This window comes from Periplaneta americana, chromosome 5 (genome assembly GCF_040183065.1).
Source record: "Periplaneta americana isolate PAMFEO1 chromosome 5, P.americana_PAMFEO1_priV1, whole genome shotgun sequence".
Lineage (NCBI taxonomy): Eukaryota > Metazoa > Arthropoda > Insecta > Blattodea > Blattidae > Periplaneta > Periplaneta americana.
Genome location: NC_091121.1, coordinates 127,378,494 through 127,399,332, shown reverse-complemented (window position 1 = coordinate 127,399,332; position 20,839 = coordinate 127,378,494). Strand labels below are relative to the sequence as shown.

The window sequence follows — 20,839 nt, the reverse complement described above, 5'->3', positions numbered from 1 at the left end:
CTACAATTAAAAGTTTCCATACTTATGAAAACTGGCCACATCCAGCTGATTTTATCAGAATTAAAAAGTGTAAGGAGAAACACAGACCATACACTAGACGTATATAAGAATGGAAGCAGGAGTGAAGATGGAATAGGTTTGGGAATTGCCATACTTATGAATCAAGAAGTAATACATACAATGAAATTTCGGTTGCGCAAAAAATGCTCTAACAATCAGGCCGAGAAAATAGCCATTATAAAAGCTCTGGAAAAGATAAAGGAACTCAGCAAAATTGGACAGAAATGGAGGACTGCAACAATATATACCGACAGCCAGATAACTCTGGACTCACTCAGAAACCCCAACAACCACAACGAATTAATAGATTCCAGTAGGAAAAAAGTTAAGATCCTGGAAGAAAGCAGCAGTAGACATGGCTTTAGAAATCTGTTATCAGAGAATATCCAAAAGCCATATAGTAAAAGAGAGGTGAGAAAGGAGTGAAGGAAGATCAATGAGAAAGGGAATGGCAAACAACTACAAAGGGAGAAATAACCAAATCTTTCTTACCCGCGGTAAAAAATAGGCTAAAAATCAACATCTCTCTTATGCCAAACCCAACAGTCCTCTTGACTGGGCATGGACGTCTCGGGTCCATTATCACCGTTTCCAGATTATGGATAGGCCACAATGTACATGTAATGCTCCAGAGCAAATGGTGGACCACATTATATATGAATGCCAAAAATTAGAAAAACTAAGAAATGACCTCAAAAACGAAATTGGGAAGAAAGGTGGAAAATGGCCAGTAACAAAAACTTCAATGGTAAATGCTCACAAGAAGGAATTTCTTAAGTTTGCCAACAGTATCGATTTCCAGCTTCTATGGTACACCCCAGGAAATCAAGACATACCGGGGGGGGGGGGGGGGGAATCAAGATAAATGTCAAATTGAGTTTAAGTTTAATTAGGCCATATCAGAAGAACACTACGTAAGAATATTAAATCAGTAAAATATTGTACGAACTGAATGTCAAGATAAGGAAATACTAGATGTATTACTAGTCTATAATAGGTGTTATATAATAGGAAACTTCAACATAAGGGATTAAAACAAAAAAAAAGTAATGCATTAGTACAAAGTAACAACATTCAGCCATTGGTACAATTATGTAACATGAAGACATTAAAATAAGAATGGAATTAATGACAATGTTAAGAAGAATAAGCATATAGTATTACTATGGATGTAATGGGACATGCAGTGTATGAAGATTAAAAAAAAAACACACACAAAATTAGTCATAAGTTCCTCTGAAATTTCCAAACTCTGCAGTACAGTAATCAAAATAGACAAAGCAGAAAGGAGCATATTGACAAATAATAGTATATTATGCAACGAGCCTATAATGGTAGTAATTAAGATGCAAATATGTTTGTTTATGAAACGAGCGCAAGCGAGTTTCATAATTTTCATATGAGCGTCTTAATTACCATTATAGGCAAGTTTCATACGACTTTTTATGCTCGACCATATTTCTAACTTGAAATTATTCAAAAGTTATGTGAGTAGCGAACTGACCTGAATTGTGAGATGTGTGCAGACGCGAAAATATTGATTTTTTCCGAGGTCGAATGTCATTGACCTTGATATAACATAGAGAATAAGATGAACATTAGTCTTGATATAACCTGGAAATTGATTTAGAATTGAAAAACGAGATGACAAATTGAATTTATTTGAATATTATTTACAATTAACGCTAATTATTATAGTAATAGAACATAACCTTCTGCGACAGTATTGGATTTCCAGCCTCCGTGACTTTTCGCTAATTGTCTTTCGATTGCATATCTGAGAATAATCGATACTTGCGGTTTTATAATGGTACAAAGGTTATTTGTCATTGGCTGAACACCTGAACTTTAATGAATAGGTGTACTTTAATGAGGTGCATTAAAGGGCTACTACCATGTGTATAATTACTACATTTCGGCATGGTCGAGCATAAAGAATCTTTCCAAATGTGTGTCCTACATTGCAGATCCTTTATAGGTTCATGCCTTGCGACGCAGCTGACGTCAATAATGTAATCATTTTTCTACCACATATGGTTGATAGCAGCAACTGCCTTCGTGATTATTTGTTTGATATATGTATACTCTGTGGCATGGGGACATATGTACACATGATATGAAGTAATCCTGTAAGAAAAAGTCACAGAAGACAAGGTCAGGTGTTTATGAAGGCTAGGAAAGAAGTTAAGTCATTGTTATTAATGCATCCAATTCAACATCTGGGAAGATGGAAGATGAACATTGAGGTTATAATCTTTTTGCTGTTAGAATAATCCTACAGTAAACCAGTTTGCAATTTGTAGAGAGGGATGGAGGGATTTCCTCCCCTCTCCCACTGGCTCAGACCATTCCAACCTCTGAATATAAATTATACATTCCTGCCAGAGATTTATTATTTCCCAACCACTGGATTATTTAAATTTACCTATAAATATTTACTTAATAATATTATTGTTAGATAAGAATCTTGGAAAGGACCCCTGAAAAGAGAGATTTTTGTATAGTAACTACACAATGAAATATTAATCAGCCAATCAGAAGCATTTTCAAAATAAGGAGAGAGGAAAAAAAAACAACTTGGTTATCTTATGACGACAATTTAGTGATACATTTTCACCCTGTTCTCAAATACACAAACTTAATGTTGAACGGTATGGAGGATATAAGAATCGATAATTCTTTTCTAGTTAGTGTCTCAGCTAATAATCCAAGAACACTAAATGATAAAATTGGTGGTCATTCGAAATGTAAATCTCATTTAAAATGTGTGGAAATAATGAATAACAGAAAGAAACAGCTTATTGAAGAATCCATGAGTGGAAATGAGAGGTTGTGGAATAAAGCTCTGAGGAAATCAACACAACTGCAAGTTTGTTTAGATCAGCATATGTGATGGCTAAACAGAAGTTGTCATTCAGAACTTATCCCACGGTAGTTATTGAACTGCAGAAGTTAATAATAGTTATGTTATGAAATTACATATTCATAAGTGTAAAAAAATAGTCCATTAAAAAAAAAGAGAGCTAAATTACAAATGTAATCCGTATGAGTACTGGTGTCACAAATTATGGTATGAGCACTGAAGGGTTAAACAAGTTTTGTTAAAAATTCTTATACTCTCATCTATCATGATACTAAAATTGGAACATGATTCGATAATGTACTTTGCTTGAGTTTGTTTCATTTCGTCTCTTATGAACATAATATTCCGACAAGCATGATCTGAGTGTAGCATATTCCCTACTGAAACCACATTTAACTATTGCAGTTCAATACTATTATATTATTAAAGGCTTGCCAAAGCATCCCATTGGTCTCGGCTGCAGTTTTCCCTAACAGAAAACAAAATTTCACACACACTCTTTGTTCCTTGTTGTCGGCCATCTCACTAATCGCCAAACGGTTGAAACAGGAACGCAAACAACACAGCACCACAAACAAATCACTTAACTCAGACTGACGCCAGCTCACTAACAGTTGCGGAAGACCCCAAACTAACACCACCTAACAGCACAACTCGTAACTACAAAGCATGCGCGCGCAAGAGTTCGGTTCCGGTTACTCTTGAGTCCATCCCCGTATACCATTGCATTTGGTATTTTCATATTTCAGAGGCAGTTCTAAGAAAAATGTCGCTAAGAACCATCGTAATTTTATTTTATTTTTCCAAATACAGAACGATTTCTTCTTTTTACTGAAAATAGAAAATAATTGTATGGAGTATTCAATATAAAGATATATCATTTCTGGATCAGTTCACTCACAGATACTTTAAAGAACAAAATCCAGGAGAGGATGTACAGGGACAGATGAATATACACAAGGCATCTTCTCTATGTAATAAATGCAAAAAAAAAAAAAGTGTTGTACATACGTGAATATATGGCAATGATTATTTTTGCAGTATCAAAGTATGGACATGGTTTGGCACATTGTGTGCCCTTATATGCGATGACTGTCCAGGTCTGACAGGTGGCCTGGGTGGCATTCGTGAATCTGATGCTGAAGATGGGTCATTCTGCCTCAGCCCCTGATAAAGCCAGGTCCCGTTTCACGGACAAGTAGCTTGATAAGCCCCAAGCTCCTTCTGATTAGCCGACGCTGACATTCTGCCTCAGCTCCTAATAGAGCCAGGTCCCGTCTGCATATGCTGGGGCTCAGAGCTCCAAGTCCTTCCTATATCAGCATCCTTGAAACCCATACTACCCTTAAGACTTCACTCCAGCCTATTTTTGCTATTGGAGATGATAAATGAAATGAAGGTGAGGTGGAGAGTGTTGGTGGAATGATAGAGGGAAATGGGAGTACCCTGAGGAAAACCCTCTGTGTCTGTTTTGTCCACAAATTCCATCACAACCTGGCCGGGAATCAAACCTGGCCCACCTTTATGCACACTAACACTGTAGCCACAGATGCGCCATTCATGCACTGCATTGCTTAGCATATTTCATAATTTAAATCGCTGTGACAGATACAAATATTAAGATATTTTTGATGCAGTGGTGTATCTTTGTAAATGAAGGTTCGACATTCCCATTTCTATATACAGTTTCATTATATATCATGTTTTCCATATTACGTGGTACAGTCATTAAGTTCTAATACTGAGCGCATAGTGGTGTTGTAGTGCACTATAGCACATAGGTGGTGCCATGGTATGATACCTTGTCAGTTAGTCTCTCGACCTAACAAGAGACAGTTGAGTGCATTAACTGTAAGCAGAACTACGGTCTTTGTTGTGACGGTGATTTGAATGCGTGCGTCGGAACTCGAGTGTGTTGCAGTTTGAGCAATGGGCAAACGTCACGTTCTGTCAGAAATTAGGCGAAACTGCTATAACTGATCATAACTGGAGACGAAACATGGTGTTTCCTTTACGATCCGCAACTGAAGCGACAATCCGCCACCTGGAAAACGCCATTATTTCCACGACAGAAAAATCCACAACAAGACAGGTCAAAAGGCAAGGTGATGCTTTAACAGTTTTTTTTATTCAACTGGAATTGTTCACATAGAATTCATCCCACAAGGTGCAACTGTAGACAAGATCCTCTACAAAGAGATTCTTGGCCGTTTAAGCAATTCAATTCATCGTAAGCGTCCTGAGCTTTGGCATAGGAAGAATTGGCTGTTGCTACACGACAACGCCCCTGCACATCGCTCCATCCTTGTCCAAGAGGAACTTGCAAGGCAACAGGTCGCTGTTTTGCCACACCCTCCGTACTCACCTGATCTCGCACCATGCGATTTTTTTTCTCTTTTCCCTCATGAAATCAATCCTAGGAGAGCGTAATTTTTATGCGGCCGAAAAGGTCATGACTGCCACAAGAGAAGCCGTACAGCATCTTCCTGCCAACATCTTTCATCAGCGGTGCTTCCAGCAGCTACACCAACGTTGGCAGACGTGCATAGCAGCCAATGGCGACTATATTGAGGGAGGATGTCGATCTGTTTAAGTGTACGCCGTATCACGCGGCATCTTCTGAGACATCCAGATTCTTGTGGGTGCCTACCCTTCAGGTATCAGTGTCAGAACTTAATAACTGTACCACGTATGTATGCTGATTTATATTTTTGAGTGAAATATTGATAATAGTGATTTATATTCTGATGCAGTATCACATATTTAATAAAATTTCGAAGTATGTTCTCCTTTCTTTTTTATGTGACTGACATGTCTTTGAAGCTGAAGTTCTTTGTTATCGATTTTTATATGGGTCATTGCTCTGACTCGATCTTATTCAACTTTCAAGACTTTGGGTTTACATTTTCCATACTATGAATGAGCTCATTGTTTTGTTATTATTTATCCCCTCCCCCTCAGCCGTTGTCCTACTGCCCTCTTAAATCTGATATGCAGTTCAGTCATTGCTGTGAAGTGTGAGCAAGCTACAAGTACAAGCAATGGAAGTGATGTTCTTGTTTTGAAAAATGACGAAATGGGATAAGTTTTACTAGTAACAACTGACGAATCTAGTGACAGTGAAGTAGATATAACATTGTTAATGACATGGCACTTGCTGATGTCATAAGGGATGTTTTGGAAGGAGAGGAAGAGAGTAATGACAATATTGTGAACATTTTTCTCAAGTGGAAAAATATGAACATTATATTGCCCAGTTTGAGGTTTTCTCTGACAAAAATGGTCTCCAAAATGGAGCTGAAAATATGCAAGACATTGTGGGCGTGATTTTGTTATTTTTCACTAGAGACTTGATCGAAACTGTTGTTGCTGAAAGCAATTGTTATGCACAATAATTTACCACCTCGAAAATCTTTCCTTCTAGGTCTCCCATTAGAAATTGGTTCCCTGTGATTGTGAATGAAATGTAATGTTATGATTGCATTATTTGTGGTGATGGGAATAGTGAACATACCGACAGTAAGATCATATTTCTCCCCAAAAAAAATAATATCTGCTTCAAGGTTTGGTGACAAATTCGAACTAATATGTAAATTCCTTCATTTTACTGACAACTTGAAGAAGAACAGTTACACAGGTCGTCCTAAACTACACAGAATTGTCACATCTGAATGACAAATTCCGAAATTTCTATCTCCCTGGACAAAATATATCCATTGACGAATCTCTGACATTTTGGAAGAGGAGATTATCTTTCAAACAGTACTTTCCACTGAAAGCATCAGTGTTTGTAATAAAAACTGCGAATTGTGTGAATCAACAACTGGATACCGTGGTGCTTTGTAATTTATGCTGACAGTACAACTAAACATGAATCATCATTCATTACACCGAACACAGACAAGACAACAGCAATTGTATTACAATTATTAGAACCACTGCTAACTAAAGGTAGAACTGTTTGGATGGATAATTTTTACAACTCCCTAGAGCTGGCAGCAATGCTGATTGTGTTGGCACTAAGATTGGACAGACTGGGGATCTTAAATCAATAAATTAGAGATAAGAAATTGGAAAGGGTGAATTATTTGCTCAGCATTCAGGTGCCCTGTCACTCTAATGAAATGGAGTAACAAAAAATATGTTTACATTTTACAACGACAAAACTTGGACAGAAAGAAACAGAGGGATAGAAAATGAAAATCATATGTGTTTTCGACTATAAGGCCAATAACATATTATACCGAGAACTATGAACTGTGTAAAGTGTGTGGAGAAGGCTAGCAATCCTTATGTCTTCACACTATAGCTGGAAATATGTTGCTACACAATGGAGCCATCTCTGTATAGATCATTAAAACATGAATTTTATTACGCAGTTTGATATGATCTGATAGAAATAAAGTTACATTAATTTGAACAGCTGACTGTGTATTAATAGTTTAATTTTATTCACGTAATATAAATTTTATAGGTTACAATTCGGATAGGTTACCTGTAGGAGTGGGAAATACAGATGGTGCAGGTAGCTATGTTTTCAAAAAATCACTAGCCGACCAATGTCAGTTATGCCTTACTTCGAGTGTTAGTCTTTGCTAAAGGAAAGCATTTTCCATATCTCTAACAAGCGTACCACACATGTCTTGCTTTAGTGTGTTATGGGGCTCCATGACAGTGGAAAGTTAGAATTTATAAATCAGTTATATTATCGGTTGTTCTGTATTGTTGTGAAACTTGGACTCCCACTTTGAGAGAGGAACAGAGGTTAAGGGTTTCGAGAATAAGATGCTTAGAAAATTATCTGGGGCTCAGAGGGATGAAGTTACAGGAGAATGGAGAAAGTTACACAATGCAGAACTGCACACATTGTGTTCTTCACCTGATATAATTTGGAACATTAAATTCAGACATTTGAATGAGTAGGGTATGTAGCACGTATGGTGAATCCAGAAATGTGTGTAGAGTGTTAGTTGGGAGATCTGAGGGAAAAAGACCTTTGGGGAGGCCAAGAGACGTAGATGGGAGAATAATATTAAAATGGATTTGAGGGATAAGGACTGATGGTGGGCTTATGTGAGAGCGGCAATGAACCTCCAGTTTCTGTAAAAGCCATTTGTAAGTAAGGAAATGTGTTACGGGCCTAATAAACATATGAGAGGCATTGACCTCAAGGATCAGCTGTTTCAGAATATCTAATAGAGGGGAAATGTCTGCATAAGTGGTACGTGAAGCTCTTCAGAAGACTTCTAAATGCCACAGTCGTCATTTCTGTGTTAATTTATAAGCAATCTAGTAGAAAGCAAATCGATCACTTATTCAGAATTCTGCCAGCTGAGAGATTGTATCATCAATTTGGTGATTCGAAACAGAAAGTACGTCAGAGATCAAATAACACCACAATTCGATTGAAAGAGAGGCACTTTTTGAAGAATTCCACCAAGGGCGAATAAGATGAGATCTCAAAGAAGGGTATGTTGTGTTTTTCAAACATGGAAAGAAAAAAAGCTACTGTTTTTTCTGCCATTTGTGCGATGTTGGTCTCTCTGTGTCAGAAAATGCTTCGAGGCATGTCACACCAAGGATAAATTTTAAAGCAATGTTAACTTCATAATATTATTTTACAAAGCTTAATTAGCATTACGTGAAATTTTCAAAACCTAGTCACTTTTTCAAGTGAATTAGAGCCATTTTTATTAAAGTATTGCTTTTTTCTCATGTTCATGTTTAAATTACTGATGTCTCTGCTCTTGTGCCAAGTTAAATGCCTGCTGTCGGCAAAGAAGATTTGAGGAAATATATGTGAGTGACATGGAATTAAATTTTACCTTAAAACCTTTTGTTTGATGCCATTTGAATTTGGTGTACTTCTTGTTGACGATAATGAAGACTGTGCTTGAGAGTGTTATCTACAGAAAACATTATTATTATTATTATTATTATTATTATTATTATTATTATTATTATTATTATTATCATTCTTTTTAGTTATTTAATGATGCTATCTCAACTACTAGGTTATTTAGTGTCGATGAGATTGGTGATTATGAGATGAGACCGAGGATTCGCCATAGATTACCTGACATTTGCCTTAGAGTTGGGAAAAACCTCGGAAAAATCCCAACCAGGTAATTATCCCAAAGCAGGAATCACACCCATGCCCGAATGCAACTCCGGATCAGCAGGCATGTGCCACAGCCGACAGAGCTACATCGGTGACATTATTATTGTTGTTGTTGTTGTTGTTATTATTATTATTATTATTATTATTATATTATGAATAAACATTTTCAAGAAGTGTATTTTTTTCCACTTTATTTGTAGACGACTAGTGAATTAGTTTTAAAAAAACAAGACTTTATGAATTAAATAAAATGATACAAACTTACAAACTATAATTTTGAAATTTCAGTTTATAATTCACAAAATATACATTAATAACAAATTCGTGACCTTTGGCTATATGTGTAATAGGACTAGAAAGTGATTCTTTATTAGTCAGTATTCCTTTCTTTCTCTTCCATTTATCAACTTTTTTCTATAGTTATTTTACATATAAAGTTTTTATGTAATTTTGATTATACTCCTTGATGGATTGTAATTTTTTTTGCAGCAAAGGTTTATATTTATTAACTGACTTTATATCTGGACATATTGAATTAGAATGTGTTATTATAAAGTCTATACATGTATTCAGTTTTATTTTTTAAGTACTGTCTTGATTGTGATTGACTTAAAGGAGACTGGAGTCCTTAGAAAATCCAGCACGACCACCTATAACATTATATCGCCAAAACTCCCGCATGCAACAGTTAAAGAAGGGCTTAAGTCAGGAAGATTGTGAAATTGCTGAACGTTTGGAGAGGTTGAGGGAAGAGAGGAAACGACAGCCCATTCCATCAGAGGAAGAAGTGGCAAAGAGATTGGCAATTCTCAAAGGAGAAGAACCTGATAAAATGGCAGCTAAAAAGGTATTTCATAAACTGGAAAGTCGATTGGTAGGACTCAGAAATATATGCTGTTAAACTTCCAGTGCGGTTCATACGTCTCTGACTTTGCTTGTGTAATAGAGTTGGGGTGGGTGAACTGGGTATGTTTCGTTTATTATCATCACAGTGTGTTAGTCCTCGGCATTGTGATCGGTGGAAGCCATCCATTTGATTTCAAATAGCCACTGTTATTAAAGAAAACTAATACATACTTTAAAGACATTTATTTCCTTTCTGTGGACAATATATCTAACTCTACAGTGACAAGTATCAGCCTTTTTCTTTCAGTACATTGATATGATTTACAAATATATTTTTTTAATTTGATATATTTTTACTGTGAGTAACAACAATGGTACATATTAGAATGTTGCTAATTTGAAATTAACTCACAACACAAATTTTATATATAGCTACATATCCATAATTTTTGTTCAGTAGTTTTTCATTTTTTCTGCTACATTTCTTCCTATTTCATCTTCTACACTATTCAGTTTCTTTACAGTATCACTGACTGGCGTAATTTGATCCCTCAAGCTTCTGTCTGACTTTTCTAACACTTATACTGAAGCACACAGAAACCCAAAGTTTGATTGAATCTATTTAAACACTTTCAATTCTTGAGTCATGTTGTAGTTCTTGAGAAATCGTTGTTGAAGCTGCATCACTGGTATCTAATGACTGAATTACTTTGTTAATGTTGTAAAAGTATTTGCAATAATAATTACACGCAACCAGTCATTATCTCCATCTCATTAGAAAAGGAGATGAAGGCAGAGCTATTTCAGGTAATCGATTTCTTAATGCCATCACACGAGGTGCTTTTATAAACACTTTGGTGACATTTGCAGTTAGTCTGTCCACTTATGGAAAATTACTTTTCACTTCACCAATTATATAGCAGGCCTGCACAAGGCATGTTACGTGAATTAGATTCTTGAATGAGCCTTTTAGGAACTTCGCTGCCTTTATCATATATGGCACACTATCGGAAATAAAGAGGAATATTTTTTCCTTCCGCACATTCGAAGGCCATAGTAACTTCAGAGCTCCAAACACTGAACTAATTTTAGAATAATGTATGACTTGAGGCTTTCCCGGTGTTTGATGTAGAATAATTCTTCTCGGGTCTCCCAGGTGAGTTGGAGATTTGCTTCCAAGTTTTCAACGGCTAGCTCTGCCATCTTGTTCCTCGGCGGGTGGTTTGTCCGAAAAAGCCCTTCTGAGGGTCAAGCCGATTTCCCTGTTGCCGAAGTTGTTCTGTTGGAACATCTTACGTAGGTGACGGATCTCAGAAGGGAGACTCTCTTTGTCCGAACAACAAGAGGAACAGAGGAGACGAAGGGCATGGCATACATCCCATTCTATGGCCCCATCTCGGGCAAGATTGGCAGACTGCTAAGAAAACACGGGATTAAGACCATCCATAAGCCGCCAACAAAGATCCAGAACTTGCTGAGACCAGTTAAGGACGACCTTGGTCTTAGGACACCTGGTGTCTACAAAATACCTTGTGAGTGTGGGAAATGCTATATCGGGCAGACGGATGCTGCAAGGAACATCAATGCAGCATAAGACTATATTACCCCGATAAGTCTGCAGTAGCCCAACACAGCCTAGAAACTGGTCACAAGATAGATTTCGGCGCTACCACCATCTTGGACAAGACATCAGGTTACTGGGACTTGGTTATCAAGGAAGCCATCGAAATCCAGCTAGATGGCAATAATTTCAACAGAGACGGGGGTCTACAGCTGAGTACAGCATGGAAACCAGCCATCAATACGCTTAAACCACCGGCACACGGCAGACAGTTGGGACCAGCAACTAGCTCCTGATTGGCTACTGCTTCCACCAACCAGAATGTGCCTGGTGGTCGGGAATAGTAACTAGCTCCTGATTGCCCCACAGCGGGAAGCCCTACTATTGCATATATACTGGCTAGACATGGTCCTACATCACTTCATTCCCTGAAGAAGATGGCAGAGCTAGCCGTCGAAAACTTGGAAGCAAATCTCCAACTCACCTGGCTGAGAACCCGAGAAGAGTTATTCTAATTTTAGAATAATTCACAACACCCAGAGATTCACATGTGAGAAAAGTTTTGTGGGACTTTTTGGATTCATAGACCCTAAATTTACATTCACTACATATTGTCCTTTGGAGTCCATTGCTTCGTCCACTGAAATCCATATATGTAATGCTTTCTTTTAGTTTGTTTTGGATGTCGAAAATACATAATATGTCATAATTTATTTTCACATAATTCTTTGTAAAGTTGTGTCATGTGGAATTGGTTGTTGGATATATTTTTTTTCAAAATGCACACAGCTTCTTATTCCTGAGTTTGTACAGAAGAATGTCAGCTGCAATGAACGCATCACATAGTTTTACATTGTTGATGTTCGTTCAAGTTATCCTGCTGCATCTCCCTCTTTGTGGTTACAATTTTCAAGGGCTTTCTTATGCATCTTCGTATTAACATACTGGATTAGGCTAATTGTTTGTGCGCTGGAACTGTGATGTTGCAAAGATTACAAAATAGATTTTCTTCTATAATACGAAACACATTTTTGGCATACTTGGAGATTAAATTGCGGAGTTTCATAGACAAACTTATTCTCTTCCGTAGCATGTTTGCAATACTCTTTCTTTATACGATGCTATACAATATACGTCCAGTATTGTCTGTTATGATTTGTATTACTCTGCCATGATGAACATGCACTGCTGAACAAAACACACTGAGTTCACCGATCCCGACGCTGTAATGTAAGCAAAGTCTAGAGGCACATGAAGTGCATTGGAAGTTTAACGGCATATATTTCTGAGCTCTACTGACTAGATTCGATACAGTTAGTCAAAATATTGTTGAGCATTGTATATTTTAATTATTATTTGACTCTCATGGAAATGCTTGAAGTTTCCTACATTCTGTATTCACATAAATATTATGTTAAGAGTCGAAACTCGAACTCGACTCTTCATCCAAACATGCTAAGCATATACCAAAAGGCAGCTGTAAACCATAGAAGTATAGTTAGAAATATACTGGATTGAGAGAGCACACGGTAACTTTTGCTATTAGCAGTAGGCCTACATTCAAAACATGTACACAATCTGATAACATTTTGTTACCGGTACCAATAAATGTTTTAAATTCTAGAATAAGCTGTTACATCAACTTCTTTAGGTAATCCATAATGCTTTTGTGTTAACTTCTTTATGTAATTAGGTTACCACGTGGCAGTGATTAAAATATTTACAAGAACTCTCCTTATCTATTGCACTCATACTGAGTGTCAAGTTTGGCATCTTCATGTTTCCGAAATGCATATATTTATTTTCCGGAATGGCGTCCTGGTCCAACTAAACCTAAGTGGTGTTTCTTTATTAGTGGCTGTTGCTTCAATATTGAGTTTATTGGAAGTCCTAGTCCAGCATATTTAATCCCGTGACATTACTTATCTTATAACTACTATAACTTCTCTATATTAGAAGCACAGATTGTAATTGATACTTCTTGTATTATTATCATTATCATTATCATTATCATCATTATCATTATTATTATTATCATTATTATTATCATTATCATTATTATCATCATCATTATCGTTATCATTATCATTATTATTATTATTATTATTATTATTATTATTATTATTATTATTATTATTATTTCGAGATTTTCGTGGAAATAGACATGTCAGGAAACCAGATATCGAAAAAGATGTTTTGTGCATGCCTTTTGTGTGTCTTGTCTGTGTACAAGAATTTTTACCTAACTCTTGGATGGATTTTGTTTGTATTCCTAATCCAGTAACAATACACATGAAGTGTAATAACTTCCAGTAAAAAATTAATTGGTCTTTGTTTGAAATCAAAAACACAATGCTGATTTACTTTAAATTAAATCAGATGATTTTTCTTCATTACTTTCTCATTATACGAAATATATAGCAAAAATAACGTGGTACTACAAAAATCTTAATGTATCCAGCTGTTTGCTGACAACATAAAGTCCACTACAGTCCACTGTAGTCTATTCATTCAGTTGTTGTTTTTCACGAGAAATGAGGGGTATTTTGATCGGTGTTCATTATAGACGCCTGTTGCTAGTAGCCAGAGTTGGGGTGTAGTCAATATATACTGCAGAGCTGTGTTTTCTGCACTTGGTACCGATGATTTTAATATACTTCTTTTGTGGTTTATGGATGGACAGTATAGAATAATGTGTTCCAGATCTTCATCATGATTATTGCACTACAGACAAGTAGGAGTATCAGAAAGGTGAAATCGGTGTAGGTACAATTGTCTGGCAATGTGACCTGTTCTGGCTCTTGTTAAAAATGTTTGAACATGTCTGGGCAAGTTTTTGTACATTTCCAGTTATTTGGTTTCTTTTAAACAGACTGTAAAATTTTTCCTTTGTCAGAAGCAAGCCAATTGTTGATCCATAGGTTTATAAAATAAGACCTTACTGAAGCAAAGGCACTGGATAGACGTTCATGGAAATGCACTTTTTCAATAACCCTCATAGCAAAAAAAGTGATTTTCGACATCATTTGTCTGTCACTCTGTTTATCTGTTCCAATTTCTCCTAAATCAGGGATGCAAAAAAACAGTGCGAGGCGTGCTCTTGGACTCTTAGTATATATGCAGTATGTTGCGTCAAGGGAAGGGGGAAGACTATGAGTGATTCAAAGCAATAACAGACTAGAATAACTAGTTCCCGGGTAGCTCAGTGGGAAAGCGTTGGTACGTTTAACCAAAGGTCCCAGGTTCGATACCCGGCCCCGGAACAATTTTTCCCTCGAAATTATTCAAAATACAGGGAGTTATTCCTGAAAAGCTTAATTTGCATTTGAATAACAGACTAGTCAGTGGCGTATTTCATAAAATGAGCTCATGTATCCAACCAAAGTTTAATAATGAGTGGAAAGATAACTATTGTTTGTTTGTAAAAATGAAATTGCACATTATGTGTGTGTGTGTGTGTGTATCTGCACATGCACGTCAGTCTGCATCTGTGTATATGTGCCTATGCATGTGTGTATGCACATACGCGTGTGTGTATGTCCATCTGTAAGTGTGTGTGCGTGTCTATGCATATGCACGTATGCATGTGTGTATGCTCATCTATATATATGCATATATATATTTTTTGTTTATTTGTTTATTTTTTCTTTATTACTTTTTAACAGCATGCTTGGGCCTTTCTTAAAAACAATATTATTTACGTGTGCATGTATGTAATGTATGTGTGTATGTTTGTAAATATGTGTATGTATGTATTCATTCATAGTGTTCTGCCCAAGGGGAGGTCTTTCACTGCAAACCCAGCTTTCTACAATTTTTCCTATTTTCTGCCTTCCTCTTTGTCTCCACATATGATCCATATATCTTAATGTCGTCTATTACCTGATATCTTCTTCTGCCCCGAACCCTTCTCCCGTTTACCATTCCTTCCATTGCATCATTCAGTAGGCAGTTTCTTCTCAGCCAGTGATCCAACCTATTCATTTTCCTCTTCCTGATCAGTTTCAGCATCATTCTTTCTTCATTCTTTCCAACACAGCTTCATTTCTTATTCTGTCTGTCAACTTCCATTCTTCTCCATATTTCAATTTCAAATGCTTCTAGTCACTTCTCTTTATTTCGTCGTAATGTCCATGTTTCTGTCCCATTCAATGCCACAGTCCACATAAAGCATTTCACTAGTCTCATCTTTAGTTCTTTTTCCAGAGGTCCGCAAAAGATGCTCCTTTTTCTATTAAAAGCGTCCTTAGCCATTGCTATCCTTTTGATTCCCTGGCAGCAGCTTTTGTTAGTGCTTATAGTACAGCCCAAGTAATTGACGCTTTTCTTTTAAATACTGAAAACCACACCCTTGTTTGTTCACTGTGTAGACCTCATTTTGAACTGTTACGAATGTTATTGAATAGAAGGGAACAATATCTTTTTATTTAATAGAAGTACAAAAGAACATGCCAACAACCATAAGAAACGGAAATAGTTAATAAACTCATAAAATGCATTAGCTTTTGTTTTGGTTTACAACCCCAATCTGCGCCAGATGTTTCCTGGGGGAGCGCTTATCGAAAAGTGACATCATAGTATATCCTAAAAACCTTATGTGATACGAAGAAAAGAGATCCATTTTTCTGACTCAGTGCACAACAAACCATAAGGGACATATTGTTTTAAGCCAGAGCAAAATTCTTGTTGTTCAGTGTAATTTCTCACAAAGAAAGAAAGATATCTGCCTGACAGACAGGTGACTATTCAGACCCAGGTTACAAACATACAAGAATTTAATTTAATTAATATGAAAACTGTAATAATTTGGAAACTAGTGTATTACTGACTATAAAAATTGCTATAAAATTTTGATACAATCACATTAATATGTAGAATACAAATGAGTATTTAGTATAAGTGTAAGTATAAGTATTCTTCCATGTTATGTGCAAATTAACAATGAAAGTGACTTCATTGTGAAAATGTTAATATTTATGTGTAACAACGTTTAGGCAAGTAATAATAAAAAGAGAAGTTTCGTGCAATGAGCGTACAATCTTAATTGCTGGTCCCTCCAATGCCTGCAGGAGATTGACATATACATAGCGTAAGTGAAATAGCCGTGCAGGTTTTCAGAGTGAATAACTCATGTTGTATGTAACAAAAAACTACAATATCATATTGGTGGAAAGTTAATAGTTTTTTCAGAAAAAATGTTTTTTCTCAAATGTTTAATAACCTCTTATTCAGTAACTATCGCGAGTAGGATCGCGATTTTTGCCCATATTGATAGGAAAACTAATAAAGAATAATTTATCCCTCTGGCATAATTCAATATTGTGGACAATTTTCGTGTGAATTTAATTTTAAAAACCTCTAAATTCAAGCAATTGCATGCTGCAAGTTGGTTGCATCACAGCGCCAGCTCACCTAGTGAGACACACCGAGTTACAGAATTCGTTGATCTCTTACATCTGTATCATGAGAAGCGAGTGTTGGTGACAATGTTGTCAGACTGCTGAAACTTCAAACTTAGTTTTCTAATTAACAGTGCATTTAATCACAAAACGTAATATAGGTTTTCTATTCATTTCAATATACCCTATCGTCCCTTTCAATCTGCAAGGTTATTTAACTTCCACCCTGTATATTTACAAATATTTCGGCCCATATCAAAATAAGTAAAATAAAGATGCCATGTTGTGGAATCCGGAATATTTAAAGGTCGTAATTGGTTTAATTACATTGTTTACTTCAATAAGAGTACTACATAAATGAAGATCACTGCAATGATAATGATGATAATATTATTATTACCTATGATTATTTTATGCTTACATCTAATTTTACTTCGTAAGATAAGAGAGTTGCAAATGTCTGTGTAATTACTTCTGCCATAATGAAACTATGTTCACATGTTCACTAACGCAAAGATTATTCTGCCTTTCAAGTGAGCCTTTTTAATAAGTTGCCTATAGGTCTATTGATTGACTGAAAGCCACATTCAATGATAATGTCGCACATTTCTTCAGCTTAACTATCAAAACATATAACCACCAACTAAAACGAGGCATACAGTCTCCTATGAAAACTTACAAACATTGCCATGGCAAGATGCCACTAGTAGTACATGCAAGGTGTCTACATGGTACCCAAAGATCCTACATATGCGATATGACCACAGATGTTAAATTGACTATAAATCAATTCTTATAGAAAAAAAATTCTGTACCAATGGTATTCTTATTTCTAATTTTTTCTGCTTGACATTGGAACAAGGACTTTCGTATCACTGTACTCTGTACTATCTTAATATTTCCCATTTAGAGAATTGAATACGAGAATTTTAGGAATTGTGTTTCTTTTTAATAAAAACAGTTATATTTACCATCCAATGAATCATTTTGGAGTTAATAAACTTGTGACAATAGGGCCTGCAGTACGTATAATTACAATTCTTCACTCTACAGAAGCTATTAGTAAAAGAGTAACCAAACTAGTATCTGTTAAGTAGCTAAGGAAGCAAGTGAAATGATGAATAAGGATTATTATTACAATATCACATCTTCTGTGACCAATGTCCTACATTATTATTTTTTTTCCTCCAATTCTCTCTACCTTCCCAATCCTGTTCTTGCAGTCCTTTCTCTGCAAACGCTTTATTTATATCTTGCAACCAGGTGTTTCTCGGTCTCTTCCCTTTTTTATAAATCACCTATGCAAGTCCCTGTTTCCATTCTTGCGCTACCTGTTCACCATTTAAAGATCTTTCAAATAATTTCCTTATCAATTCAAATAATTTTTTTGTTCCACATTTAATTAATTCTGCATTTATCCCATCTTCGCCACAAACTTTACCATTTTGTAATGATTTTATTGCTATTTCTAAAGTAACCAAATCTAAATTTATTTCACTCCCAATTTCCTGAGTTGTGCCTGTTATCTGTAATAAATGAGTACCGGTACAATTTTCTGTTAACAATCCTTCAAAGTGCTTTTTCCATTCAGATAAGGATTAAATGATTTAGGAATAGTAAATATAGTCAAAAGTGAGTTTATGATGATATCATACTGAAGTAGAATTGTTTTTAGAGGTTAAGAATAAGAATAGGATCAGAATATTAAGTAAAATGGTATATTTTGGTATTGACAGAATGAAGTAAGAATAATCCAAATAAATAATTGAAGACAGAGAATATGAAGATAAAGAAAGAGTAATTTAAAGTGGAGTGGGAACAGCTATATTTGAGATGAGAGAAAGAGTGAGGGTAGAGTACTGAGCATGAGTAATAGAAGAGTCATAATAGTGGAAACGTTCATAATGTTAATGTTTTTTTAATTGGCTATTTACGACGCTTTTTCAATTGCTGTGGTTATGTAGCAACTGCATGAGATGAAGGTGATAATGTCAGCGAAATGATTCCAGGGTCCAATGCCGAAAGTTACCCAGCATTATCTATTATTGGGTTGAGGGAAAACCCCGGAAAAATCCTCAAACAGGTAACTTGTCCCTACCATGATTTGAACCTGCTTGTTTCTCGGTCTGGCATGCTGTTACTTCACAGTGTTGAACTATATTAATGTTATTATTGTATTCGTGTTGTATTGTATGGTATTGTGTATGCGTAATATTAAATTGGATTAAATTGTTACTATCATAGTAGTTAGGAAGTAGTTCATATTAGTAGTGAAATTATGTATTATATTTGTGTTTGACCTAAGAATGGCGGGTTTGAACTGGAATGCATCTAGTCCGCCATGACCAGACAAGGTTAATGATAAATATATTTGAAGATCTATAATACATGTTTCGAGAGAAAAGAAAATAATTTCAGGGGCATACAGTATTTCGTTAGGCCTATATTTACTAGCAGAACCATTTGATTAATCAAGGATACAAGTTTATTCAGATATTGGATACATTCATTTATTCTTATAAATGAATGTTTCAAAATTACTTTTTCTACCGAAGTCACATAGGCTATTTCATTAATTTGATGTTACACCCTTTTTCGAGGGAGGTCTTCAATTACAGGTTAAGTGGCATTTGGAGTTTGTGTCAATTTTCAAGTAAAATTCTGTGCTTTTCATATTACTACTTTATTCATAGTTAAGATGTGAGAGATGCTATAATTCGTATCTTTTATTTAATTTTACATATTTTGCGATCTGTTTAATTATTTTCGCAAATTAATAGTTATGGTGAACATGTAGTTATAGTTATTCGCTACCACAGCTAACAGCTAACAAGTTGTCATAACATTATTAACATACAGTTTCTTTACTGTAAAAATACGAATACTGTGGTTGTACAGACGATGAATAATAATGTACTGGTAGTCATGAAAAGTAATATGTATTTATTTGGTACTTTAAGTGCATGGCATGTATGATCATTCACTAGGGAACAAAAACAATTTTTGTTATACCTTCGGAGTGAAAATAGTTTATTCTTACAGAAATCCATGCGCTGATTCCGAAAATGCCTTTGGATATTTCCTGTGAGGCTTAGTTCATAAGATATCAAGAAAAATGAAATAAAAATAAAATTATGCAATTTTTAATTGTCAATTTATATTTCAACTGACTTTTGGTAATTTTGAAGACAATGAAAGATAACTTACTTGAGAGTCAAAATAGCAATAAAATGAATTTATATGTCTTGATGAAAACACTCTTCCTGTTCATCACTAACAACACCCAAATTTTCAGAAAATGTCCTTTCAGTGACATCCTAGAGACTGTGTCCACTGAAGATTCATATTGTTCATCCTTTATATTGCCAAGAAACCCTTCCACCACTATCTTAAAAGCATGCCAGGCCACTAATTCCACATTTGTTAACTTACTATCAAAAACATCGTCTTTGAAAGTTCTTTATCTGTGGGTCAACGAAAATAACCTCTTTAATTTTGCATATGTTAAACAGGGAAATAATTCTTGCAGGGTACGAAAATCACTGTCTTCCCTATTCACTCCTTTAACAAACTGTTACATAAATCCAACTTTATGTGTAGAAGACGCAGGAGAACATTTGTGGGATTCACAAGTAGGTTATGTTTCACATTGGATTGACCAGGAATGAGGTGCCCAATGTTTAATGTTATATTTTTTCTATCACGACTGCCCTACAAACACATGTAGAAACAGTATTTGGTGAACCCTCCCTGCATTCTTACAAGAAGTTCAATCACTTTAAGGTCGTCCTATATTTGCTCGTAATTATTCAACTAAGGATTGTGGAGAGTGTTTTACAACCCACTTTTTATCTTGATCACCAATTTTGCAATCAAAGTAGTATAAGTAAGCTGTTTTAGTAATTTTATAGTTTTTTTCCCCCTTTGGGATTTAGGTGTTTACTTTCCACAAACACAACAGAAATTATCTGGATGATTACGACAGTGAC

At 35.6% G+C, this 20,839-nt stretch overlaps 1 protein-coding gene across 6 annotated transcripts in view; it reads left to right on the top strand.

The window, feature by feature from the left end:
• The window catches only part of LOC138700178 (abscission/NoCut checkpoint regulator), a 115,548-nt gene that overhangs the window by 28,675 nt on the left and 66,034 nt on the right, over positions 1–20,839 (top strand). For all 6 annotated transcript variants that reach the window (XM_069826603.1, XM_069826598.1, XM_069826600.1 and 3 more), the window contains one exon: positions 9,660–9,891. In XM_069826603.1, the coding sequence (XP_069682704.1) occupies positions 9,660–9,891 (232 nt within the window). The remainder of the gene's footprint in view (positions 1–9,659; positions 9,892–20,839) is intronic.